The 26041-nt window shown below is 42.4% G+C and overlaps 3 protein-coding genes across 3 annotated transcripts; 2 read left to right on the forward strand and 1 right to left on the reverse strand.

The window, feature by feature from the left end:
* LOC8079384 (H/ACA ribonucleoprotein complex subunit 4) lies at positions 2608-4735 on the reverse strand. Its single transcript, XM_002463203.2, has one exon. The coding sequence runs from the start codon at positions 4668-4670 to the stop codon at positions 2910-2912; it is 1761 nt and encodes a 586-aa protein (XP_002463248.1). The 5' UTR covers positions 4671-4735; the 3' UTR covers positions 2608-2909.
* LOC8063531 (probable transcription factor At3g04930) lies at positions 6491-8233 on the forward strand. Its single transcript, XM_002461047.2, has one exon. It carries the CDS (start codon positions 6782-6784, stop codon positions 7907-7909), a length of 1128 nt encoding a protein of 375 aa, XP_002461092.1. The 5' UTR covers positions 6491-6781; the 3' UTR covers positions 7910-8233.
* LOC8083720 (SWI/SNF-related matrix-associated actin-dependent regulator of chromatin subfamily A-like protein 1 homolog) lies at positions 12808-25462 on the forward strand. Its single transcript, XM_002461048.2, has 24 exons — positions 12808-13233; positions 13984-14014; positions 14104-14195; positions 14278-14333; positions 14467-14542; positions 15754-15820; positions 16223-16289; positions 16680-16746; positions 17425-17508; positions 17609-17650; positions 18115-18270; positions 19178-19255; positions 20372-20440; positions 20520-20585; positions 20662-20790; positions 21212-21268; positions 21726-21815; positions 22376-22441; positions 23071-23139; positions 23217-23321; positions 24252-24377; positions 24649-24707; positions 24799-24835; positions 24945-25462. The coding sequence occupies exons 1-24, from the start codon at positions 12949-12951 to the stop codon at positions 25239-25241; spliced, it is 2271 nt and encodes a 756-aa protein (XP_002461093.1). The 5' UTR covers positions 12808-12948; the 3' UTR covers positions 25242-25462.

Below are 26041 nucleotides of genomic sequence, written 5' to 3' on the forward strand. Positions count from 1 at the left end.
GTTTTGCATTGTCTGGTGAAATGAGCTAGCTAAGCCTCTGCTGATCTGCTCTCCTCGGGTAGCTCAGCTAAGCTGCACGTTTCAAACGGAACGGGCGGTGGAACGGATCGCGGAAAGGGAGTGGCGACGAAAACCATGGCCCACTTGTCGCGTTCCCAAATGGCCAAATCCCAGTGGAGTGAGTGGTACCCCGGTACGTGGCTAGTCCCTGTCGAGCGAGGCTGTTGTTTTTTCTTCTTTTGTTGGCAGTATGTATCGATCCTCGATTTGCGATCCCTATCGTTTACCACCGGCCTCCACCTGTGTTGGCTTTGGCTACCTTTTTCTTCTTCCTTTTGAAAATTGGGCAATCGGGATTTGGGGGTGCTGGCAGGTGACAGGTCACAAAATGCCAGCTGACCTGCGTGGCGCCTAGCGTCAATGCGTCATGTGATGTGTATGTGCAACGGCAGTGTACGAATCAGCAGGGTAAAGGATGAGGATGTAGTAAAGAGACGGGGGTTTTACTTCTCGTTTATGTCTTGTTTGGATGCATGAGTATCCAATTCAATTTATGTGTGTTGGAGTGGATTAAAATGAAACTTAGTTATATTTCAATTCATTTTAACACGTCAATTTATGTGTGTTGGAGTGGATTAAAATGAAACTTAGTTATATTTCAATTCATTTTAACACGTGTGGATTGAGATGTACACATCCAAATAAGTTCTTACAGTAGAAATAAGTCTACGATAACAGGATGAGACAAAAAGAAATAGCATGGAGCGGGGACATACCCAAGGAGACGCCGTCAGAACTTACCGTACTTGAATTCACTACTACTCGTACGTCTCTACCTTTTTTCTGTTAAGTACCACAACGCTATATATTGGGGAAAAATGACACGTCGTTTCTGACCGGGCAAGTGAGCGACGGAGCGCAAGAGAGCCCGGCGGCAACGGGCACTACCATACCATGCCCATCATCTTTGGGGAAGAACACCCCACCAACAGACCAGCTTGTTGGACGTGCAGCATCCATGCGGATGCGGCCCTGCTCGCCTTCTCGTTGACTTTCGTTTTCTTTTGAGAACCACCTGGTTCTCCGAGGGCTGCGGCCGGCCGAAAGCAACCGTGGCCCATCAAACAGCCTCCGGCCCTTCACCGCCCGCCCAAACAATCGAGGTTCCGGAAACGAAAACATATTGCACACTGGCATGGCATTGTATCGATTCACATCGGACCTCAAGGTTTCCACTAATACAAGCCTATCATGTATTAACGTGTTTGGTTCGGCGGAGTGTAAGGCCAGTGTCACAATGATGTTTCATTTGAGTTTCATAGACATTAAATATACTGATATGACATTATATTAATAAAGAAAGAGGTGATAAAAGTTTTATAGAAGTAGAGATAATTTCATGGGATAAAATTCTTCTACATTGTTTTCAAAATATAGATGTATTGGAAACTAGGTTATGAAACCCCACATGGCCTAACGACATCTGCGGTTGGTTAGGACCGGCCGGTTATAAAGGTTACACGCGGTCAAAAAAAAAAAGACGATCTGTTCATCCCTGATACCGTCCCTTTTAGGTCTGGGCGTTCGGTCTGACCGAACCGAACCGATCGGTTCCTCGGTCATTTTGAAAGTTCGGTCATCAAAAAACAAAGACCGATCGGTTAGTTGAAAAAATAAAGACCGAGCAATTTCGGTCTCGGTTAGTTCGGTTCGGTCTCGGTCATGACCGAACTAACCGGACTAGCAGATTTGTATCAAATTTCAGCAGCATGTTTATACAAAATAATACAAATATTTTGGTTCTTCTTATTCAAATACTAACTACAGCAACATCTCACAACTCACAAGTCACAAATTCACTATGACACAACAAAAACAACACACAATCAAGTCTTAAAAAAGATAAAAAAAAATAGTTTAGGACTCCCACCAGAGAATTTCGGTTAGTTCGGTTAACCGACACTTATACCCGAACTAACCGTATAAAGTTCGGTTAGTTAGAAGCAGGGACCGAATTTATGACCGAAAAGTTCGGTCTCGGTCAGTTCGGTCTCGGTCTGTTCGGTTAATTATGCCCAGAGTGAGTCCCTTGTCCGATTACTCCACATCCGTCTCCCTCCTATATCCAGTTGGTTTACACTTGCAAGGGCTTGATGGTAGGCAACTCTCATGACTGACCGCTGACTTCAGTAGGGATGGCAGCCAGTGTCATAGCAAAGCAGCTAAAAGAAGCCACAGCAAAGTCCAGCACCACAAACTTGATACTGTGATACAGCCACCTCTCCCTGCAACTTAGGGATACAGCCAGTGTCATAGCAAAGCCACAGCAATCTGGATTGAACCATGCCTTGCCGCGAGCAACAGCAAAAACCAAACGGATGCCCAGAAACAACTGCAATTCAGGTGACGGGTACCGTAGCACCACAAGTTTACAGCATGACTGTCCAATGGTTTCTGCTGGGCACAGGTGAAGATTTTCACACCAGTTATCTGCACCTGAAAAAACATATCGCATCCCCCCACGAACAGAGACTATCTAGCCTAGTCCATGATCTATTAGATAATATACCTCCAGTGAATAGAAGCATGTAAAGCCAACAGAGCATAGATTCAGGTTTTCAAAACATTCAAAGGCATAAAAGCACATCAGAAGCTAACTCCTAGCACTTTAGCAGATGCACATCTTTAAAACCAACAATATAGCATCAACTGCTGCTTAAGCAAGTGTTACCGACCCAATGGATCTTCCTGGAAGAGGCCAAAACTCATTGCATTGTCTCATACTAACAGAAACAAAAATACAGCCAACCGCATTCAAGAGTTCCAATGGAATTGAAAATACCGCCACCTCCCCCTGCAACTCGAACAGATTAGACAACCAAACAATCCACTGTAAACTATAGTTCTAATTACTCTGCCTCATCTGTGTCTCGACTCTTCTTCTTTTTCTTCTCCTTTTTCTTCTCACTTTTCTCGTCTCCCGCACCATCTACATGCTCAGCACTCTCTGGATCCACAGCGGCGCTTCCTTCCTTGCTCTTCTTCTTCTTCTTCTTCTTTTCGCTGCCCTTCTCATCAGCCACATCAGCCTTCTCTGCCTCCTTCACTTCCACCGCGTCTGCTGATTCTGATTCGCCCTTATCTTTCTTTTTCTTCTTCTTCTTCTCGCTCTTCTCCCCTTCCACTGCCTCGGCAGCTTCCTCAACCTTGATCTTCTTGGCCGGAACAGAAGCATCGTCGTCATTGTTCTCATCCTTCTGCCTCTTCTTTTTCTTCTCCTTGACCTCTTCATGGATGACTGCGTCCTGCTCCACCTTCACCTTCTCTGGCTCAGGAGCAGCTGCAATGCTAGCAATCGATACATCACCACCAGTGGGAAGCACCACTTCCACATTGCGAAGCCACTCGGCTGGGGTCTTCTCATTTGGCTTCCCATGCTTATCAAGGAGGCCCTCGGCGATCATTTTCTTCTTCTTGAGTGCCACTGGACCAAGCCCCCACTTCCTTGGGTATGTGTCTCTGTCCATCACAACCCTCTTGATCTTTGCAACAGCACCATGGTCACAGGTTGCCATAACAGCAGTGGTCATCTCGGCAATTCCTATGGCAATCGCCTCCCCCTTTGTTGTCATCAGAACAACCTCCTCCCCTGTCTCGATATCATTCTCAAACCGGAGCAGGCCAGGGATCATAAGCTTAGCACCATAGCAGATAGCATTCACGGCAGAATCCTTCACGACAAGCCTCTTGTAGCTTGTAAGCAGTACCTCCAGTGGCATGACGACGCGCCTCAAGTAGGACTCGTCCTTGTAGTTGTCAAGCGACCACATGGCGTCCATCACGTCGTGCATGGTCACCATGTTGTCCTGCTCCCCGAGGATCCCCGACCGGACACGACGCAGCTCCTGCATATGTGCGCCGACACCAAGGAGCAGCCCAAGGTGCACACACAGGGTCCGCACATAGGTGCCTGCCTCGCAGGAGATCCAGAACACCGCGAGGTGGCGCTCGGGGTCGTGCTCCAGGAGCTTGCTCTCGTAGATGGTCCGCACCCTGAGCTGGCGCTTGACCGCGGAGATGAGCGGCGGGCGCTGGAACACGGCGCCCGTGAGCGCCTCTAGCGCACGTGCCACGCGCGCGGTGTCCGGCACGGCGGCGTGGAAGCGGGCGACGCAGACGTACTCCTTGCCGGCGCCCTGCTGCGACTTGACAAGGCGCGTGGCGCGGTCCACGCAGACGATGAGGTTACCGGTGACCTTGGGGTCGAGCGTGCCGCTGTGGCCGGTCTTCTCGGCGCGGAGGATGCGCTTGATCCAGGCGACCACCTCGTGGGAGGACGGGTTCGACGGCTTGTCGAGGTTGATGACGCCGTAGCGGAGGTGCTCGGCGAGGGGGCGCTTGAGCGGTGAGTGGCCTGAGGGGAGCGGGGTGTAGTGGCCAGTGCGGACGTTGAGGCGGTCGTAGTTCTTGAGGAGGAGCGGCCAGGTGGAGGTGTCGAGGGACGGCACCAGGGACTGGGGCTTGATTAGGTAGCCATCAGTCTTCTCCTCGGCCTCGGCGAGCGACGGCGGGTCGGTGGCGGGGATGTCCTTGGACTTGTGCTTCTTCTTCTTCTTGGATTTGGTTTGCTCGGAGGCGGGGGATGCGACGGCCGGCGGCGTGGACGACATGGCGGCGGGATGGGGAATTGGGGAAGGCGGGTACCTTTCTGGTTGCCGCGGAGACGTAGGGGGAAAGGGTTTAGGGTTTAGTGAGTATAGAATGGGCTGATGGGCTTGTAGGATGGACCGTGTTAGAAAGCAAAAACGAGACTGATTTGGCCCAATAACCTGAAGTTGGATTGAAAACGTGATCATATTTTGCCACCAAAAATGAATACAAAGTGGATCGTTCAAAGATTAACAAAAAAAAGCCTACAAAAATCAGTTACTATTTGGTTCACTGGCAGAGTTTAGTATGCTCGTATGAATTTGGTTGTGGACCGAGAAAGAGGTATCATATAGTCTAAAAGAGTTTAGTAGTAGTTACTAGATTTTAGCTCTTAAGATCCTAAATAATAAAGTAGCTAATCTCGTAAAAGACTATCAATTTAATAAACTACATAGTTACTAATAAATGGCCTAAATTTAGACTTTAGACCAGGGCCAAAGTTAGGCACTGCGCGAGTGAGAAAAAAGACTCGACGAGCTTTGACTCATAACTCATGGGTGAATGGAGCTAACGTGTCATCTTAAAAGTATATTTATCTTCGAGTAGATTTCTCAACAAAAAAGAAGAAATACAAAATAAAAAAATAGAGAGACTAAATATAACGGAACGACTAAGTAGTGTGCCTCTTATAAAGTTTGATTTAAAGACAAAATAAAACACATGATGCAATCTCAAACACTATTTAGAGTCTGATCTCAAGATAATAGTGTGTGTGTGCAGATATTGTGTAGAGTTTGATTTAAATACAAATTAAAACATATGATGCCATCTCAAACACTATTTGGAGTATGGGCTCAAGATAAATTGAAATACACAGACGATAATTGAATAAATGCCAAAGCGTCCAAGTGAGTTAGAGCACCGAGCACCACACGTTTATTTGATAAATTTCAAGCCGCAAATCATCTAGATAAACTATGCAACAAGTTGTATGTTCTGTCGCAACTCACGAGTATATTTGTCAGTTATTATTCAAATAGACGTCATGCTATAAAAAATTGCATATGGACATTTTGGTGTGACCATAAATCAATGCAATTTGATTGCCTTTGCATAGGAACGACACTAAACTTGGGAAGCTAAATTTTGGCATAGCTTCTTAGGCCGCAAACCGAACATGTCTAAACACTTCATGCTATATTTTACCGAGAACACTTTTTATTATATACATGGCAAAAGAGATGACTAGACCGTAGAGTTCTATTTCTCGTCTTATCCATTATGCCATACAAAAAATTTTGTTTTTTAAAAATATATTACACTATTTTATTGCTCATATTCACATGTATATTTAGGCATTGAAATCGGCCTGGTAATTATTTAAGTCGTGGAATGTTGCAAGCTTGGCTAACGGGAAAAAACACAAACTAGAAAAATATTTGCTTTCGCTCTCTTAAATGACAGTAACCCTCTTGAGTAAAAATCGTGTTATTAAGATCTGTTGGAATTAGCTAAACTTTTGTATAAATTGCATTAGTTAGAGAAAAGGTAGCTAAGACCATTTTTAATGAGAGTTTCATGACATAGTTTTCGACACATCTAAATTTTGGAAATAGTGCAGAATAGTTTTATCATCATAAAACTCTCTCTACTCTCATAAAACTCTTATCATCTTTCTCTTCATTAATATATTACCACATCAGCATATTTAATGTCCATGAAACTCTAATAAAACTCCACTGAGACTGGTCTAATAATTCTTTATAAACTGAATTATTTTAATCAATTAGAGGTTTAGAACTTTTCTTTTATCAGCTAACAACTTATTTTAGTCAATACAAATATCACTTTACCTGGTGTGGAAAATTCTTGGCTCATGTGTGCGCAACTGCGCATCATGCCGTTAGAAAAGGAAGGTTGACCTTTGGAGCTTCATACAAAAGGGTAGGCATGCAATAACCCAACAATGGAGGTATGAAAATGTAAGAGCTCGAGACTGAACTGTGATGAGAGATTTGCGACGACCCCCCAAATGGGGAAAACCAGAGCTAATCCAAACCCCCGTCGATCTGAACTCCCTCAAATCCCGCAACCGGACCTCTAATCCCTTCCAAATCCCATTTCCGATCCAATGCCTCCCACCGGCGACGAACCGTCGGCCGCCGCCGGCATCTCCTTCCCCGACGCGGATGGCGGTGGCGGCGATTCTGAAGACGGCGACTTCGCCGGCGCCCACCTCCTCGACCCCACCGATCCGGGCCTCCCCAACCCCACCACTTCCTCCGCCACCGGCCTGCCCCACGCGATCCCTGCAGCCGGGAGCGGCGGCGGCCCGGTGACCTCCGGCAACGGCGGGGAGCGGCGGCCTCTGTTCCAGCGCCTCTGGACCGAGGAGGACGAGATCGTGATCCTCCGCGGCTTCGCTGAGTTCACCGCCGCGCGCGGCACGGCGTTCGCGTCGCACCAGTACGACACCGACCCCTTCTACGAGGACATGCGCCGCCGCCTCCAGCTCGACTTCTCCAAGAGCCAGCTCGTCGAGAAGCTCCGCCGCCTCAAGCGCAAGTACCGCAATTGCGTCTCCCGCCTCCGCGAGTCCGGCGCCACCTTCACCTTTCGCTCCCCGCACGAGCAGGCCATCTTTGAGATTGCGCGCAACATCTGGCGCCCCACAAACAAACACGGCCGCGATCCCTCGGCCGACTCTGACGATGAAGACGCCGCCGCCGCGGCACAGATACCGGCCAACACCAGCCCCAACGGAGAAGTCAAGTCCCCGTCCTCTGCACGGCAGCGTCGCCGCAGGCGGGTGACGGAATTCAACCCTGCCACTGGCGCCGCCCCTGCCACAAACATGTTGCAGCCCCCTCAGCCAGTGCAATTGTCTGTGTCAGTGCCTGTCAAGATGGATGACTCCCTCCCAGCACAGCCCCAGACTCCAATGCCAGTGATGGTGACCATGGATGGCTCAGAGCCTCTCAGGTTGCCAGTCGTGTCGCCTCAATCAGGAATTTCTGATGCTGAGAAGACTTGCCTGACTCCTCTATTTAAGGAGATGATACGCGCAGCGATAAATGTCGGAGCAAACCCTTTCGGTGCAAAAATGCCTGAGCCGCCGCTTGGGTTGCCCATGGAAGGGGAGAAGTGGCGGAAGCAGCGGATTTTAGAGCTGGAGGTGTACTTGAAGAGGATCGAGCTGCTGCAGGATCAGGCGAAGGCAACGCTTGAGGAGCTCAGGTCCTCCACCCCTGGGACTTAATGCATGATAAGATGAGATTTCTTTTGTTTTAGGATTCTTGCTCTGATTTTAGTGTAGATGCTTAGGCATTTTTGCATATTTTACGTCCATAAAAGAATACTGTTAACCTGGTTGGGGCTTGGAACTAGTTTATTTTTTGTTCTATATGTTCATGTAATATTAGCTTTCATTTATGATCTTCTTTCTTTATAACATAGGTTCATGGTCCTTTATTTACTGTGGTAGCAGTATGCTTTGAGTGAACAGTAAGGTACCCTATAGAAAGATGATTTGTTCCAATTAATTTATTAAGATTAACATTACATATTATTGTTATTTTTGTGTTGGGCTGTTGGTTTCGTATTCACTTTTGTGTCTGCCGTCAGTGAATTGTTATGATTTATATCAAAGTGTCAAATTGGTTTATAATATTGATGAATGATGATGAATAGACTTGTTTTAGAAAGGTCATGGAGCTTGTATAGGGTAAAAGCGCATGATCTACAGATCTTCTTGAGAAAGGCAATACAAGTGAGTGGAAGTTTGATTTGTGTTGATAATGGTTATGGCCCCTCCCTTTTTTTGTAAAGATGCAGTCATGCTTATTGCATCTGACCCATGTGATTGCATCTGAATTTCCACCATGAGAATATTGCAAAGCTGTAGGAATATGGTCATGCTTATTCCTCAAAGCACTGCCATTCTGGAGATATATGCGGCCTTTTTGTGCATCAATCAAATCTGGAGACAGGGCATCGTGTTTAACAGAAACTTGCACACTATATCTGCATAGAGCAGAATGTCAGAATGACACATGTTATTTTGATGTTGGTACATGGCGATTATCGGGCGGGTTTTAGATAAGAGGGGCCTAGTCACCACTCACCAGCTCTTTGATGCCTGTTGAAGCCACTGCAATTGTTGTTGCCAGACTAAAGCCGCTGCAATTATTCAACCTGTTCGCTTCTACTACTTACCGCTGCTGCTGCGGCTGCCGCTACAAACGAACACTTGTGCAGCACTGTTCCTTGTGCTGCTGCTGCAGCAGCCAGCAGTTGCAGCTTGCTGTTCCGCTGTTATTGGCAGATCCTTCTCCCTAGTTGTTCTGTTATTGGAGACATGGGAAGTTAGTGGGGGAGATAAGGAGGAAAAGTAAAACAAGGGGGCAGATGTATGTAAACTTCATTTGTTTGATGAATCATTCAGAAAGCACCATTTTATAGTTCGTTCTGAGTGGTTCAATTAATGGATGGTGGATGCTATTTTAATTTCAGAATGGGTTGTGTTGTTTTCCTTCCAACTGCAATTTGGAAGTGGTGGTGGGGTGTTTGTGTGTGTGTGTGTGGGGGGGGGGGGGGGTTACATATCAAATTGGCCTTAGCTTCTATTTTAATTGATTAATTTGAAGTACAAGACTGAATTAACCGAATTCCATATCGGTGGAGATAGTCATATCAGAGCTTGGGAATCCCGAGTCCTTGTGACTTTCAGCAATACATTTTGTTGGATACGTGTTCAATTGCCTTTATGGTTTCTTCATGGCTCCCGTTAACCATGCCATTGTTTGCTTATTCGTTGTCTTTTGTAAAATTTGCATGTCCATCATTTGATGTTCCAATGTTCAAACAGGTTGTGAGACGATTTTCCCTCGCCCTTTTTAATTTTTGTCAGTCCAACATTTGAAATTGGAAGATATGTCCTCTTGGTGAATCTACCATCCATTAAGCAATGTTTTTCTCTTACAACAAATCAGCAAACGGCAGTTCAGCGGGGCATTGCAAGTTCCGTTACTACTTTTGCCACGTATCGCAAGTTCTTTGCTTGGTTGTTTGAAGCGTGGCCTTGCAACCCTACTATGCAATCAAGAGCAAGAAACCGACGTCCGGGCCGGAGAATCCGCACAGCACCTTGCTGAGAGTACGGCTGGACCCGAGTGGTGTGCAAGTTTGATGATCAAACTCCACTCTTGCTAGGAAAGAAAATGGGTTAAGAATGCTGCTTTGACTTGTGGCCAGGCTGAATTTCTTTCAATGCTTTTTTTTTTAGTTATGGTTCCATGGAACTTGTTCTGTATTCTTTACTTATGAGCCTACCAATCTTGTGATTGATAAAGTTATTACAGGTGGTTTAGCATCGATGAGAATGTTGCTAAAAAGATTATTCTTTAATATGAGCATACACTAGACTTGGAGACTCAGAACCAATTATTCAAATAGCCATGTTTCTCCATAATTAATTTAATTGAACGAAATGACCCTCACTTTCCTCTTTTTATGTAATCCTAGTAGCAAGTCATTAAGTTTTCCCATGTACTCGTATACAATAGGTTTCAGGTTCTTGGCCACTACTTTCTTGAAAAATGAAAGAGCGTTCTTGGCCATACAATAGGTTTCAGGTTCTTGGCCACTATCTTGAAAAATGAAAGAGCGTTTTTTCCCATGAGCATACATCTAGACTTGGAGTACATATACAATAGGTTCTTGGCCACCACTTTCTTGAAAAATGAAAGAGCGTTGCTCGTATCCATCGGTCTAAAAAGAAAGTCTTGTTTCAGGTTGTGTTGTGCACATATCGGCGGGTGGCGGTTTGTATCCACCACTACTATAAAATAGATATTGTAACACACTGTCGTATTTGGCTGGCTGTAAAAGCGGCTAATGCTAATATTGATGTTGATTTTTATTGCGAGAGCAAAACACTGACCGCAAAATTATGGTTGATAAGTAAAAAATATGCTGCAACACACTCTTTGTAACTTGGTATACACTCTTTGTAACTTGCTATACACTCTGGCTTCGTTTGGCTGATAAGCCATAACAAAAAGTACTGTTGACTGATTTGTCGTGAGAGAAAAACACTGCTGAATGCCCGATAGATTCGGCTTATAAGCTCAAGCGAACAAGGGAGCACAAAACTATATCATTTATTGAGTATATGAAATCTGTTAGTCGGTCTATTGAAAATTTATTATCCAAAATTCATATTATGGGAGAAAGCATTTCCAATGTCACCCCAAACAATGTATTTTTTTTTCTTATTTCGATGTATACTTATAATCCGGTGTATTAACAATAAAATCAATATTGATTTAGTGTGGCAATACCTATAATACTATCTCACGTTGACCCTTTTTTTTAATCTTTTTTACTCCCTTCAAAAAGCTAAAACATCTTATAATTTAAAATGATAATTTGAAATGGAATGAGTATTTTTTTAAAAAAAAGTCTAAATAACTATCTCCATACAATTTATTATGTTGAGGCGGAGAGGCCAAAATTAGGTAAATATAAATACTGGTGAAGGTTTTAGATGTCTAAAGTTATTTTGAACATTTCACTTGATTATTATATGCCATCTTGATCATTGCTACACCCATCTCAAAAGAATGCATTTTCTAGGTTTGGTTTAAGTCAGACTATCTAAAATTTGTCAGTTTTTATAGAAAAATATTATTAATATTTATGATTCTGAATAATTATACTGGAAAAATATAGAATTGAATATTTTAAATCGCCTGCCCAGAAAGATGACACTCCATAATTACCTTTATACAAATACAAAAAATCGTGTGAAAACATAGGTCAGCAGAATCAATTTCTGCGAGCCCAACGACGCCATCAACTCAGCCGACTCCGCAGCGGATGCAGATTCAGTGACTTTGCTTTACAAAGTCACGTTGTAACTTCCCCTATGCTATCTATCGTCCAATCAAGATCCAACGAGGAAGATCGATTCAAGGTCTGTGTCTTGTTTCTTCTTTCACACGAACTCCCCTGCACGGCCGTCGACTCGTATCAGCTCCACACGCTCGCCGCATCGTGTGGCCACGCCGGCCGACCGCTCAACATGCCTCCCACCGTGCTGGCCGCAAGCTAGCCTCGGCGACTGCGCACGTTCGCCGCGCCGCCCTCCGCGATGGCAGTGCGCGCTCGCCGCATCCCATGTCCGCGGTGGCCTGCTCACCGTGCAGTGCAGCCCTCTGCGACATCCTCGCGCGCTCGCCCCATGCCGTGCCTGCGAGGCCGCCTTGGCCGCCCGCTCGCTGTGCCCTGTGCCCATGCCGGACAGCCACTCGCCACGCTTCCACGCTGCCCCACGCGCTGGCCGTGCACGTACACAGAGTTGCCCGCGAGGCACCGCGCGCGCCAGGCCACCAGCAAGTGCTGCGCCTCCGCCTGGCGGTGCTCCGACAAGTTCGGGTCGACGCCCGCGCCGCCGTGGATGGCAAGCTTAGTGGTGAACATGGTGCCGTTGTCGTCGGCATCAACGAAGAAGAAGGCGTGGCGCAGGTCGTCGACGGAGAGCCACAGCAGCATGGTTGACTATGGCCTCGGCTACGGGTTCTAGTGGTCGGGGCTGCTTCGTGTCCTCACCAGAAGACAAGGGAGGGCAGCCCGCCAGAGCTGGTCATGAACTCATGATCACCGGCATGGAACTGCCACAGACTGCTGCCGTCTGCCGAAGTGGACGAAAAATGCTAAGGCCATGTTTAGTTCCCTACCTAAATTTTTTTCGTCCATCCCATCAAATTTTGGACACATGCATGGAACATTAAATATATATAAAAAAATAAACTAATTACACAGTTTGATTGAAAACCGTGAGACGATCTTTTAAGCCTAGTTACTTCATGATTAGCCTTAAGTGCTACAGTAACTCACATGTGCTAATGATAGATTAATTATGCTTAATAGATTTGTCTTGTAGTTTCCCGATGAGCTATGTTATTTGTTTTTTTATTAGTTTCTAAAAACCTCTCCCGATATCCTTCCGACACATTCGATGTGACACCTAAAATTTTTTTATCTCTAATCTAAACAGGGCCTAAGTGTTGCAACCCTTTGCATTGTATGCGTGCTGAGTCATTGGATAGAAAGTTACAATGTAACTTTGCTTTTGCTCTGTAAAGTCACCCAATCTGGCTCCCTCCGCAGCATCGGCCCTCAGAGCACCTCGCTGCTCGAGGCTTGAGCAGAGAGGCCTCGTCTCCCCCTTTCGGCCTTTCCCCCTCAGGCCTCAAAAAGACTCGCCTCGATTCTCGATCAAAACGCGCGCCAAAAATGGCCGGCCTCAGCGGCGGCGGAGGCTGGGGCGGCTACTGCGACGACGACGACTGGGGCCTCAGCGCGGAGCAGCTGGACCAGATGGAGCGGGACGCCATCCGCCAGCTCGCCGAGCGGAAGGCCTCCGCCTCCGCGGCTTCCACCGCCCCCGTCCCCGCCTCCCCTCTCGGGGCCACCTCGCCGCTCCCCTCCCGCGCCACCGCACCGGCCGCGGCCGTCTCGTCGCCACTCGGGGGCAACCACCCCGCTGCCAGGGCCTCTTTGGAAGCCCGCTTCGGCACGGTTAGGGTTTTCTCCGCTCCGTTACTGTTCTGGGGGATTCTTGTTGGCGCACTGGGGATTGGCTCGGTTGTCGGATATTGAATTTATGGTTAACGCATTTGGAAATTCTTCTCCTTTTTCTTTTTGAAAGACCGGAATTCTTTTCTTTTACCAAGCTCTTTGTATTCTGTAGCGATTTTCCCATATCAAAGAAATAGAAGGGTTCTTGTCGGAGAACTCATGGGTTCATAAAACGGTTCAAAATGTAATACTAATTTAGGTCAATGCTGCATATGTACAAATGTGGTGGTAATCTTGAGAGCGTTCTATCGAGTCATTCTATGCAACGGAGTTCTTTGGATAACTGGGTTTCCTGTTTGAAGAAATGGCGATTTTTGGTTTTTTCTCTAAGCTCATCCTTCCGTGCTCAATACCTCTTTATGGTCAATTTGTTGAAAGGTCGGGAGGTTTGTGGTTAAGTACCACCAGAGTTTGTGTTCTTCTTTGCTTCAAGGGTGTTTTCCCCCTATTATCTGTCCTTCATTTTAGTGTGCAAGTTTGAAAATCAAAAGTGTAGCAACTTTCTCTCTTGTTGAAATAAAATTGATGTTCTGGCTGGATAATCAATAGCTTGGTGTAGAGAAGGTCATTGTTTTAATAATAGTTAGCCAGTTAGGCATAGAGAGCTTTTGCTGCTGTAAATCTTGGTCTCTTTTATATTTGTAACTAACTTTGCTAATAAGCGCAATCCCTATCTTTTTCAATTCTCAGGTAGAAGCACTTTCTCCCTCGAGAAATGCAGGTAGATAACATTATAGGTCCTTTCATAGTTTGTTGTAATATGGCTGGTGCTTAAGCTTATTTATCCTTTGCTTTCATTTGTCATTCAAGTGAATAATAGCCAGGGCAGTTCACCTAAGATATCTGTTCATCTTTTCCTCCATTCTAGCGGGATGATCGCTGCAAGATTCCCATACAACCAGGTATATCCCCACAACAAATCTTGAATCACGTGTCACTGAATTATACGAAACTATAATCTGCTTGATTCTGTTTATTTCTCAGTTACTTGTTGATGCATTTCGGAGGACACCAAAAGCCAGTTGGAATGCTAAAGAAAGGTTTCTTTACAGTTTACACATTCTTTTAATTTTCATGATCACCATATATTTTCTGTAACATGGAAAAACTTGATGTCTGCTGAAAAATTCACTATATGTTCTAATTGTTCTTTTACTTAATCCAAAACAACAGGGTATGGATGTTTCCTCCCTCGTCTTTAGCAATAGTAGAGGATTTTCCTCGTTCAGTATCTGGATTAGCTGTGGAGGTAACAGTTATCATCTGCAATCCCATTTCCCATTGCAATGATGTTCTTCTGAAGTTCTGATTATTTAATTTTATTGCTTTCTTGCTTAGTTGGTTGACCTATATGCTGTTCATACTTAAGTACTCCACTTCTGCATCATTTGCATGGTTAACTAGTTAAAACTTAAATGAATTCAAAGTAAAACTTAAAAGGCGAACTCATGAAATTAGCAAGCAGCTGTCTTACAAGTCCATTTTGTGTAGGAGTCCTCTCTGTTTTTTTCCTTTCTTCTCAATTTCTGTGAGGAAGTTTGCAAACCTTGTGTTTTCAGCTTGTGACAAAAAACTAAGAGAGACACAAGTTGTGCCATCTTCCATATTATAGGAAACTCTCAAGACTTCAAACATGACCTATCTGGAAATTTCTGCCCTGTGCAGAGTACTTTTTGATAGCCCTAACTAACTAGCATGGGAAGGAAAATGATGAAAGGAGAGGAACCAATGGAGATACTATTGTTCTCTTATTCAAACTTACAAAGGTTACATGTACATGAGGTAGTATATACCCTCGAGCAACTCCAGCCCAAGTCCCTAAATTAAGCCCTTAAACTTTTATTTACAGGCTATGATAAAAAAAGTAGGAGCTCAAATTAAGACCAAGTCCTTATCTCCTATGGGACCCACCTGTCATTGACAAATCCTACATCAACTCCACCATTTGTAATTCCTGTCTTGATTTATGGGTGGGGAGAGGAAAGTGGGTGGGACCCAGTGGATAGGGGGTTCTGGATGTGAGGGGCTGAAACTATAATTTGGGAGGACATGAAAAATGGGAGCCCAGGTAGGAGGTGGGTTGGAGTTGATTTTTTGGATCAAGTCTCTAGATTTAGAATAGGGACTTGTTTTGGAGGTGGGCTGGAGTTGCTTACATGCTTTAGGGCGGTTTGCTACAGTAACCGACCTGCTACAGTGAGAGTATATATCATACATACAGCTAGCAACAACTGTGTTCTAGTTAGTACATACTCTGTACACAAAACCAATTTTTGCTCGCCCCTGCTGATTCTACTACTAATGAAGCAGTTAAAATGAAGCCACTAGAGGACAGTAGCAGCTCCTCCCAGTTGTTGCTGTGCTTGTGCTTCAGTAGTCAAAACCAAATTACTTATCCCACAGTTTTGACTTTTGAGCATGTATTCATTCCTGATCACGTAGTATGTACTTCCTTAGCAGGTTCACAAGTTGGATCCCCTAGTTCAGCGTGCTTTAGATGCTGCTTTACGATCCAAAGATCTTCGAGGTATCTTAACGTTTCCACTTTGTGCTTATGAAATTTACGTTCACCTGATGCTAAGATAATGGATAGACATAGAAGATGTTGCACCCGCTTGTTACCAAAGTGTTGTTGAATATAAACGGTCTGGCTTTCTTTAGTATCCACTTGAAATAAATAGCAAAAATGTTGGAAATTCAAATATTTTTGTATGAAACAGCATAATGTGAATCAAAATGATCCATGTGAAATAATAAAATGTTACATTTGAATTTTAGACACGACTTTTTTGCGTGCCAAATTCAAATATTTCCGTATGAAACAGCATGATGTGAATCAAAATGATCCATGTGAAATAATAAAATTTTACATTTGAATTTTAGACACCACTTTTTGCGTGCCGTGCTGACCACATTTTTCTTGGGGAAGGTTTGTATGACAGAATCCCCCCTAATCTGGAGTCACAGCTTATGCCATTTCAGCGTGAAGGCATCGGGTATGGTGATTCAACATTTCTGCAACTCTGTTTTGTGTATAATGGTGAAAGTCAATCTGACATTGGCATGCTTTGCATAATGTTGAGCTTAATGACCCTAAAATTATTCTTTCATGAAAAGTTAGATCATCATTATGTTCAACTTGCATCAAGTGCATTACGCCATTACATTTTTGTGCTGTACTTGAACAATGACATACTGGCTCGTATAGTCATACTATAAACAAACAAACTTTTTGTTACTCTTATTGTTTGGTTCGGCACACAACTAGCCATCATATTAGACGCCAAATCCTAAGCCTCAGTAGTATGTTAACCATAAGCCAGGGACCTAAGAATCTACTTTGAATTATTGTATAAGGCTAACATATATGCTTTTTACAATTGTAGGTTTGTTTTACAGCATGGCGGCAGAGCCCTGATTGCAGATGAAATGGGTCTTGGAAAGACAGTACAGGTAAAACATTGTCTCTGAATCATATGCCTTCCAAAATTTTTTGCATTCATGACCTGATTGGCTTGCATTGAAATAGTTACTGTGGGTGTGATTGGTTGCTTGCACTAGCCTTAGCCTGCATTAGACCTTATGCAGCACAACTCAAAGCCAACATAAACGTATGCAACATGTTAATGTTTGGTTGTCCTACACATGCAAGGTAAGTATAGTAAGATTGTGTTTGCTTTCTTACATTGTGTTTCATATGATCACCTCTATGTTCTAATAGAGGTGGGGGAGGTGATTTTTATGAGATCTATTGGCTTTTGTAAGCATGCATTGCCAAATATGACCAAATCTGGTATACTAGCTAATGCATGATTGGCCCTGCTTTTGGCATTGTGCAATCTTGCATAAGGTCCTCTGCTGGCAACCAAATACGGTTAAGCTGCACTGCACAGGCAACCAAATGCAATTTGCACACTTGATTCCAGCTCTTGCACTGCAGATGGACCAACTAAAGTGAATTATTAAATTTTTGATAGATTTATTACATTTAGTATTTCACGCTGACCGGACTCAAATGATGGTATATTGACTTGTGTTATTGACTCATGAATCGTGATTTTTGGGACTGCTCATTGACGCCTTACGTAATTTGATGGAAGGTACTAATTTAGTTCCTAATTTCCTATGCAGGCAATTGCTGTTGCTTCTTGCCTTCGTGATGCCTGGCCAGTCCTTGTAATCTCTCCATCTTCTTTGCGATTACATTGGGCAACTGTGAGCACCTGTTTTTTACGAGCTGTCAATTTTTCATTTTAGCAGTAGTTCCTTTATGCACAAAGGAAGGTCTAAACTTGATAACTTGCTATTTTAACAGGCGATTCAGAGCTGGCTTAACATCCCTATGGAAGATATCTTGGTATACCCTTAAACATTTCATTCACTAGTTCTCTCACAAAAAGTTTGTTCCATTATGTATTTTGTGAATTCTTTCTCTAGAAGCAAATTATCCATTTATTTACTAGTATCATGATGATTTTAGGAGAATATAACACATTGAAGAAAGAAAGAAACCATAGGAAAAGTTTTGCAATTCCTGGCTAACCTGCATAAAGTTCTATTGGAAACTGATGCAGCAGTGATTATCGTATGTATACAGGAAACTTGATATGCTTGTAACTCACATAGTTCAACAAGTCCTAAGCATGAAGTAGGAAAAAAATATTTCATTATGCTGATGAACATGGATCGTTGTCCTTTAGGTGGTATTGCCACATACTGGAGGATCACATAAAGCAGGATTCTAGTTCAACAAGTCCTAAGCACGAAATAGAAAAAAAATATATTTCATTATGCTGATGAACATGGATCGTTGTCCTTTAGGTGGTATTGCCACATACTGGAGGATCACATAAAGCAGGATTCAGAGTAGTTTACTCAAACACTAAAGGAGATTTTCACTTGGATGGGGTGTTCAACGTGATATCTTATGATGTAGTTCCCAAGATACAAAGCACACTTCTGGATTTGGATTTCAAGGTAGAATTTTTGTCTTATACTTCATTTCGTTTAAGGAGAAATGGAGAACAGAATATGCCCAAAGAACTATTTTTGGATAGGATTGTTTAGATATTAGTAATCCACATGACAGAAACATGGTGTGAGCTACTGGTCCCCTTTATACTACTATCACTACTAGCTCTCCTTTTTTTTTATCCTCAACTTTTTGTAGGGTTTCATCTCTAGTATATACCCTAACTTGCTTGGGACTAAAACACTTTGTTGTTTCTGTTCATTTCATTTGAACTTGAATTTGGGGAATTGTGTTTTCGCATAATTTATTCCTCATTTCGTAGGTTTGGTTCAGTATCTAGCTACTTGATGCAAACACTATAGCACACTTTTCCTGTTGAACAAGTCATTTTGAAGCATAATATGTTCACTGCATCTCCAGAAGATTGATTTTACACCTGAATGGATATTTGTTGCGGAGCATAATCTTAAATTTGTGGTATTATAGGAGCATCAAACGCATGTAGATTAGAGATTGCTTGGTTGTGACTGGAGCTTTCTTTCATAACTTGATTTCAGCACTGGACGGAGTGATTTTTTTGGGTGTGTCTTAAGCATTATTTCTATATTAAGAGTACTGCTGCTGTCTTTGCACGGTGGATTAGTATAGCTAGTTATTGAAATTACAGATACTTGGGGGATTGACTTATCACTTGATTGCACCTGAAGAAATAAGATTTCATCTAAACCTTCAGAAAAAGGATCAACTACATTTTATAGAAAATATCTGACTTTTTAGAAATACAATGATGTGCTGACATCTTCCATTTTCATGAATGTAGCAGCTATTCGTCTTCTGATTGCAATGAATTTAACCACCAAATAGTTGTATGCATAATCTATCTATAACCTCTTTTAAATGATTTTCATCCAGATTGTTATAGCTGATGAATCCCATTTTATGAAGAATGGCCAAGCGAAGAGAACGGTTGCTTCACTTCCTGTTTTGCAGGTTTGGTGCTTCTTATGTGGAAAACACCTTTTTCTTTGTGAGCATAAATATTATGTGCCCTAATTTGGACTAGTAGATATTGGTGTTGTGAAGTATATGTGGATTGCCCACCTCTTCCCAATGGCTTAAGCTTTTGGGTTCATCTGGTTGGTGCATGAAACTTAACATGGTATCAAAGCTAAAGTTCTCGAGTTCGAGTCCTGACAAAGGCGTCATTTAAGTCCTCCGCTCCTTTATTTCCACGTTTGTGCCTTGTATGTGGCCTCACGTGAGTGGGTGTGGATCGCCCACCTCTTCCTAATGGCTTAAGCTATTGGATTCATCTGGTTGGTGCATGAAACCTAACAATTGGTAAGTACCTCATCAAAACAAAATTCATGATTCTTAGACCATTAGTGTAAAGACCACACTGAAGGGGCTGAACGGTGACTACTGAAGGTGGGCTTTAGGATGGGTGAGCCAGGAGGGTGATACCAGACTATGGTGGTTTAGAATTTAGGCCTCAAAAAGTTTCTTTTTGAACGAAAAAGGTCTCAAAAAGTCTAATCCATTCTTCACTTATAACAGCAGACCACCATCCCTCATCTACTGTAGGGTTGCCTCCTAACAAAATCTCTAAACCAGATCTTGTCTTATCTCTTATCCCTGACAAACATTTCTCTGACCCAGAGCAGCTTATCTATTAGTTAAACAATAACCAACTAACCTGGGAGTTACTACAGCACCATGCAATATGATTCACAATTTCACCTGAACAATACAACATTACAACACATGTTGGGATACTTGCCCACTTATTTCATATATTTTTCTAGCAAACAGAAGTTCCAAACTTTCACAGAGGACTGCATGGTGCTGGTCTGATTGTGATGAATTTTTCCAGATAGTCTTGTGCTCTTCTTAGGTCCTGGTTTCTGAAGGCCAAAGTTTTTTTTAAGTCCATTATTCCTTGTGCTCTTGTTAGGTCCTGGTTTCTGAAGGCCAAACTTTTTTTTAAGTCCATTATTCTTGCTTTAGGAAACATCTTGTTACTGCCTGATTAGGTGACCAATGATATCTTCTACCCAATGGATGCATGAATTTGCAGAACCAACTAATTGTGACTTACAATCACAGAAAGCTCAATATGTTGTTTTGCTTAGTGGAACTCCTGCTTTGTCTCGCCCGATTGAGCTCTTTACTCAGGTAAATTTTGTTTCCATAGTTAGCTGCATATATTTAATGCTCAAAAGTAGAGTGAAAACTACCTTTTCTGTATATCCAGATGCAGGCCTTGTATCCTACAGTGTACAAGAATGTTAATGAGTATGGCAATAGATATTGCAAGGGTGTAAGTACTAGATTTATCAAATTGCTTTCTTCATTTTCTGTTGCCAATCGTGACTAATTATGACATGACTTTGCAGGGTTTTTTCGGGTTGTATCAAGGTGCTAGCAATCATGAGGAGCTGCATAATTTGATGAAAGCAACTGTCATGATCCGTAGGTTGAAGAAAGATGTCCTTTCACAGTTGCCTGTTAAACGTAGACAACAGGTAGCCTTGTGTTCTTTTTTTTGGTTTTTTTATCAACATAAGAAATATACGTTAATTTCATTCTGTAAATTAGAAACATTCGATCAGTTCAAATCTGAGAATCTGTCTGTAGTAAATTTGAATTTTGATTAAATCAACAGTTAAAGGTCCTTCGATCACTAGCACTGACCTTTCGAATCAGTGCCTCATTCCTAATTGTTTTCTGAACCTTTCTATGTTGGCTATATGCTTGTTTCTTTGCAATGCTTAAACTGTAACATTGAGAAGATCTGTTGATTCTTTTTGACGATCTTGCACAGTGATTCAGTAAGATAACCTTTAGGATGTAGCTTTTATGTGAGCTTAGTTCCTGTTATACTGATATTTTTCTTGACTACACACAGACCTATGCTTAATCATTTAATTTTCGTCAACCTTTCAGGTCTTTCTAGATTTAAGTGAGAAAGATGTGAAAAATGTCCGTGCTCTGTTTATTGAGGTATTATCCATTTTTATTCTTTGCCTGCAAATCATACATTGTAGAATATGAGAACACAATCAGTTTTAGGTAGCTAAACCTATCTGCATTTCATTTCATATAACCACATTATTTGGTATCGTATGTAATTGTTTGCACCAGTGAAGATCTTTCACATGGTGGTTTAATCAGCAGTGAGTTATATGACTGTAATTTAACTAATCGAAAGGTACAAATTGTGAAAGCTAACTAGTTGTTTGCCTCACATCACATTGTTCTATTGTTGGAATTTTTTCCTTTGCAAGTTGCTATGGTGCTTTTGAAAAATCTAACCTTCATTTTTTATATAAACACGAACAGAAGGAAAGTATGCATTGCACTTAGCTTTCTTGCCGTACCTCTGCATGAATGCATCAGCACAACCATTGAAGTTACAATTTTACTTTAAGTAATTCTGAAATGGTGTGCATTTTGTTAGTTGGAGACTTTGAAGATCAAAATTGAGTCTTCTGACTCCAAAGAGACGATCGACTCTCTCAGGTTTGCTTACCAGAATATTGTCAATAAGGTAATCTGAAAGTGCACCCCTGTATGATCCTATATACACTTTGTGGGTATTATTTTCTAAGTATTTTACTTTCTTAGTTACTAACTTACTAAACCAAGACATGTAACTCAACTAAAGCTGAAGTGTATTCTTACCATTTTTGAGGTACCCTTATCTTGGCATGTGTAGTAACTTTTAGTAATTAAAGTTATAAATTCTGCATCTTTCCAGTTCAAGGTTCTGTTGGCTTGTGGCATGTAACTGAAGTACTAGCTAATTTAGTAATTCTGCAAATTGTAGTTCTAAAATCTTTGGAGAGGTTATTTGTTCATTTGGAATACCCATGTCAATTTCTGAATTTCGTTGTCTTTCTTTTCTTCTCTTCTATATGGTATTGTGGTGAAGCCCAACATTGAAATCAGAAGCATATTTCTTTCTATATTAACATCATATTCAACTTTTGTTATTTGCACTTGGTTTGAATATTGATTCATGTTATTCATTTTTCTGTCATTTAGCTTACTGTGATTGTATGTATTTGTGCTTGTATAGAAGTATGATTCTGTTTTTTCTAACCACAGATCTATACTGATTCAGCTGTAGCTAAAATTCCAGCTGTGTTGGATTTCCTGGGTACTATGATTGAGGTGATCACCTGATATTATGATTCTATATATTTGTCAAATTACCCTTTTATTGTACCCTTGTGCTGGAATGTGCTAGTTAGTGCAGTTTCATTATTCCAAATGAGGATTGTATTTTCACTTGCTGAAGCTGATAATACTGTTGAGTTATCACCAATTGCCACTGACCTATACATGCCCCTAATAATTCTCCTGTGTCCTATTTTCTTTCATTGGGGATCACATTTTGACTGTATAATTTGAAAAAAGAAACAATATCCCTCCTTTTCAAAATCTTTTTAATAAGCCAACTTGAGTTTGTTGTATCATTGCATCAATAGAAGAGAAACATACCCCCCACCCACACACACACACACATTGTTCACAGATTCCATTCATGGCTGTTTTATAGAAACCAACTCGATTCAACTTTAGTTAGATTTCAAAGTTGTTTTGGGAGGTTGCAATAATGTTGCATTGCCTGGAATGGGCCGTCCTTCTATGGACTGGCCCTCGAATTCCTTTTTTATCCCATAAATGACAATGGTTTGTTGACCCATTATCCTCATTTTAAATGTGGTACAAAATCTTACAAACATATTTTTGTCTTCACAAGCAATATCTAAATTCTTTACTTTACCATCTACATCCAGGCAGGTTGCAAGTTCTTAATATTTGCTCATCACCAACCCATGATTGATGCCATTGAGCAACATCTTTCGGTAAGAATCTAATAATGTATTTGATGTTTTATTTGTTTATGCTACACATGGACCTACTATTTGCCACCATGTTTCAGAAGAAGAAAGTAAAGTGTATCAAAATTGATGGCAAGACACCTTTAACTACAAGACAAACCTTAGTCACAAGTTTCCAAGAGAACGATGACATCAAGGCAGCAGTGGTATGTTTTTTACTTACTAATATTCAATTTTGTACCCCCACCCACACACACAACCACCACCAAATACAGGTGAAACTCACAAGAAATACTTTAATATAAACACTCAAGACAGTAGGCCCATAAACTAATCTATCTGCCTAACACTTATTACTGCACGTATGCATATTTCGCATTTGGGGATGCACAAAAACATCAAAGGAAAAAACTCACCTGCTGCCGCCAGAGACGGAGTTCGCTGGTGTTAGGGTTCAGGGTTCCTGGAAGGTTCTATGGTTTCTGGGCTTAGAAGGGGTCGCTGGGGAGGATGCTGGGACTGACGGTTGAGAAGGCGGTGGGGGTGCTGCTCACTGTGGCTGTGGGAGAGGCCAGTTAGGTGTGGGAGGTTGCCTGGCCGAAAGGTTGACTCCTTAGATACAGAGAAGTGTTCTGATGAAGGTTCGAAAACTATGTGGTTAATGAACTGACAATTAGCTCTGTTGGTTGAGGGTGTGGATGTACACCCAGGCCACCTCAAGTTTGAGTCCTCGGCAAGCTAAACTTTGGTGCCTATTTTCTTCTCATTATAAAGCTGCCTAGTTCCTCCTAGGTTGGTGTAGTTCCTTTCAAACATTTGTAATTGGCAGTCAAAATTTAGTCCCTGTTTGGCACAGCTCTAGCTCCCAGCTTCACCTCAAATCTGAAAGTTTGTTTGCTAAAATCGCGACCTTAAAGTCTTTTTTCTTTGTCTAGAATAAAAGAAAACAGTTCAACCATACAACTTAGGTGTATCCACAGCTCTAGCTCCACAGATTTCTAGAGCTAGAATTACCCTGCTCTGCCAAATAAAGCCTACATATATGTTATTATCCAATGTTCAAACCATGCGGGCAGGTTATATAGATTTTCCTGGAGTGTTAATGGGTACAATCTAATGTGAGTATAACATACCAGTTATCCATCAAAGCCGGAGGCTATGGGATAACTTTGACAGCAGCGAGCACAGTAATCTTTGCTGAGTTGTCGTGGACTCCTGGGGACATCATTCAAGCTGAAGATCGTGCACATCGGATTGGTCAGGTGAATATCAGGCACATTACTTTGTAGCCAGCAGAGTCCTTTGATTCTTTTTTTTTGCTGTATTATTTATTTATTTGGTGGGGCTGCAATTTTGTTGAAGTCTTCTTTGAATATTTATAAAATTTCTGTTGATAATTTGTTATTATTTATTTATCTGATGGTACTGTGATTTTATTGTTGAAGTCTTCTTTGAATATTAATATACTTCAGTTGATAATTTGATGTTCCACTTATAACAACAGACACATTCTTATTTTCTTCATGATTCCAGGTTTCATCAGTCAACGTATATTATCTTCTCGCTAACGGTACTGCAGATGATCTTATGTGGTATGTCCTGAACTTTGCTTCCTGTACTAAATGTGGTGATTTAGGTCATGTACTCAGTATAGGTCTTTTGTTGCTCTGTTTTGCTTCCCAGGGACTCTGTGCAAGGCAAACTTGAGAATCTGGGGCAGGTTCTGTCTCTCTCAAACCGACTTTTCCCCAATTAAGACCATGATTGACACCATGACTTGAGTTGCACTAAGGAAGCAACAATCTTGTTTTTGTTTTGTATTCATTCAGATGCTGGACGGGCAGGAGAAGACGCTGGACGTTTCCCAGATTGACAGCAGGCCAAGCCCCTCGAAGTCGAAGCAGCAGAAGACACTGGACGGCTTGGGACCAAGCCCCTCAAAGCAACAGAAGACACTGGACGGCTTCCTCAAGCGGCCCAACACCTCCACGTCCATGGAACTGGACCGCTTGGGACCAAGCCCCTCGAAGCAACAGAAGACACTGGACGGCTTCCTCAAGCGGCCCAACACCTCCACGTCCATGGAGGAGGGTATGCCCAGCCCCAGCACGAAGCGGCGGATCTGAGGGACAACGGCACCGGATCAAGGCTCGGCCACATGGCTGCCTTTTTGTTGTATTGTAGGACGTGTTTGGACTAGGCACTTGGGCACTGGACAGACGGTCGTAGCCGTGGACCGTGGCTGCAGCAGCATCAGCCGCTAACATATTATATTTTGGCTTTGGTTGTCTGTAAAATGCCATGGTCTAACTCTTCTAATGACTTGGTTCTATAATGTTGCTAGCAATGGCCGGCATTTGCTTGATCCTACGATTGCCGGGTGGTCGATTCCGTAGTGGTGGTATACTGCAGATGAATTGACAATTGGGGCACTGTTCATGCATTGTTTACGGAGCTCCTTTTCTCCCTCCTCTCACAGAGCTCGAAGCTAGTTTTTTTTAGCTTCACTTGCTGACCCTGTGAGAGGAAGAGATGAGAGATAAAAAGAGCTTTTGCGAATAATGCATGAACAGTAAATATGTCAGAGAAGCTGGAGCTAACTGTATTGTATCCTGAAAAGTGAAAATTTAACCCCGGTTTGGACCACTAATGTCATTGCACGATGCCGATGTGTTTGAATTCGGAAATTGGAGAGGTGATGGTCACTTTTTTTTTTGAGAAATTACTTAGTACATGTACATTTTTTTTTTATAAACATACCTGCATTACATTAAAAGAAACATACAAAGGCGAGTACATATTATACAATTTGCCTGTAAACCGCGAGACGAATCTTTTAACCCTAGTTAGTCTATGATTGAATAATATTTGCCATAAACAAATAAAAGTGCTACAATAGCAAAATTTAAAAAAATTTCACATCTAA

Source organism: Sorghum bicolor, chromosome 2 (genome assembly GCF_000003195.3).
Source record: "Sorghum bicolor cultivar BTx623 chromosome 2, Sorghum_bicolor_NCBIv3, whole genome shotgun sequence".
Classification (NCBI taxonomy): Eukaryota; Viridiplantae; Streptophyta; class Magnoliopsida; order Poales; family Poaceae; genus Sorghum; species Sorghum bicolor.

What these genes read in the sequence shown, in the direction of transcription:
- LOC8079384 (XM_002463203.2), bottom strand. Translation starts at nt 4,670, where the DNA reads ATGTCGTCCACGCCGCCGGCCGTCGCATCCCCCGCCTCCGAGCAAACC.
- LOC8063531 (XM_002461047.2), top strand. Translation starts at nt 6,782, where the DNA reads ATGCCTCCCACCGGCGACGAACCGTCGGCCGCCGCCGGCATCTCCTTC.
- LOC8083720 (XM_002461048.2), top strand. Translation starts at nt 12,949, where the DNA reads ATGGCCGGCCTCAGCGGCGGCGGAGGCTGGGGCGGCTACTGCGACGAC. An exon ending in CAAGATTCCCATACAACCAG is followed by an intron (nt 14,196 to 14,277) that starts GTATATCCCCAC and finishes TTTATTTCTCAG; the next exon opens with TTACTTGTTGATGCATTTCG. An exon ending in GCAATAGATATTGCAAGGGT is followed by an intron (nt 20,586 to 20,661) that starts GTAAGTACTAGA and finishes ATGACTTTGCAG; the next exon opens with GGTTTTTTCGGGTTGTATCA.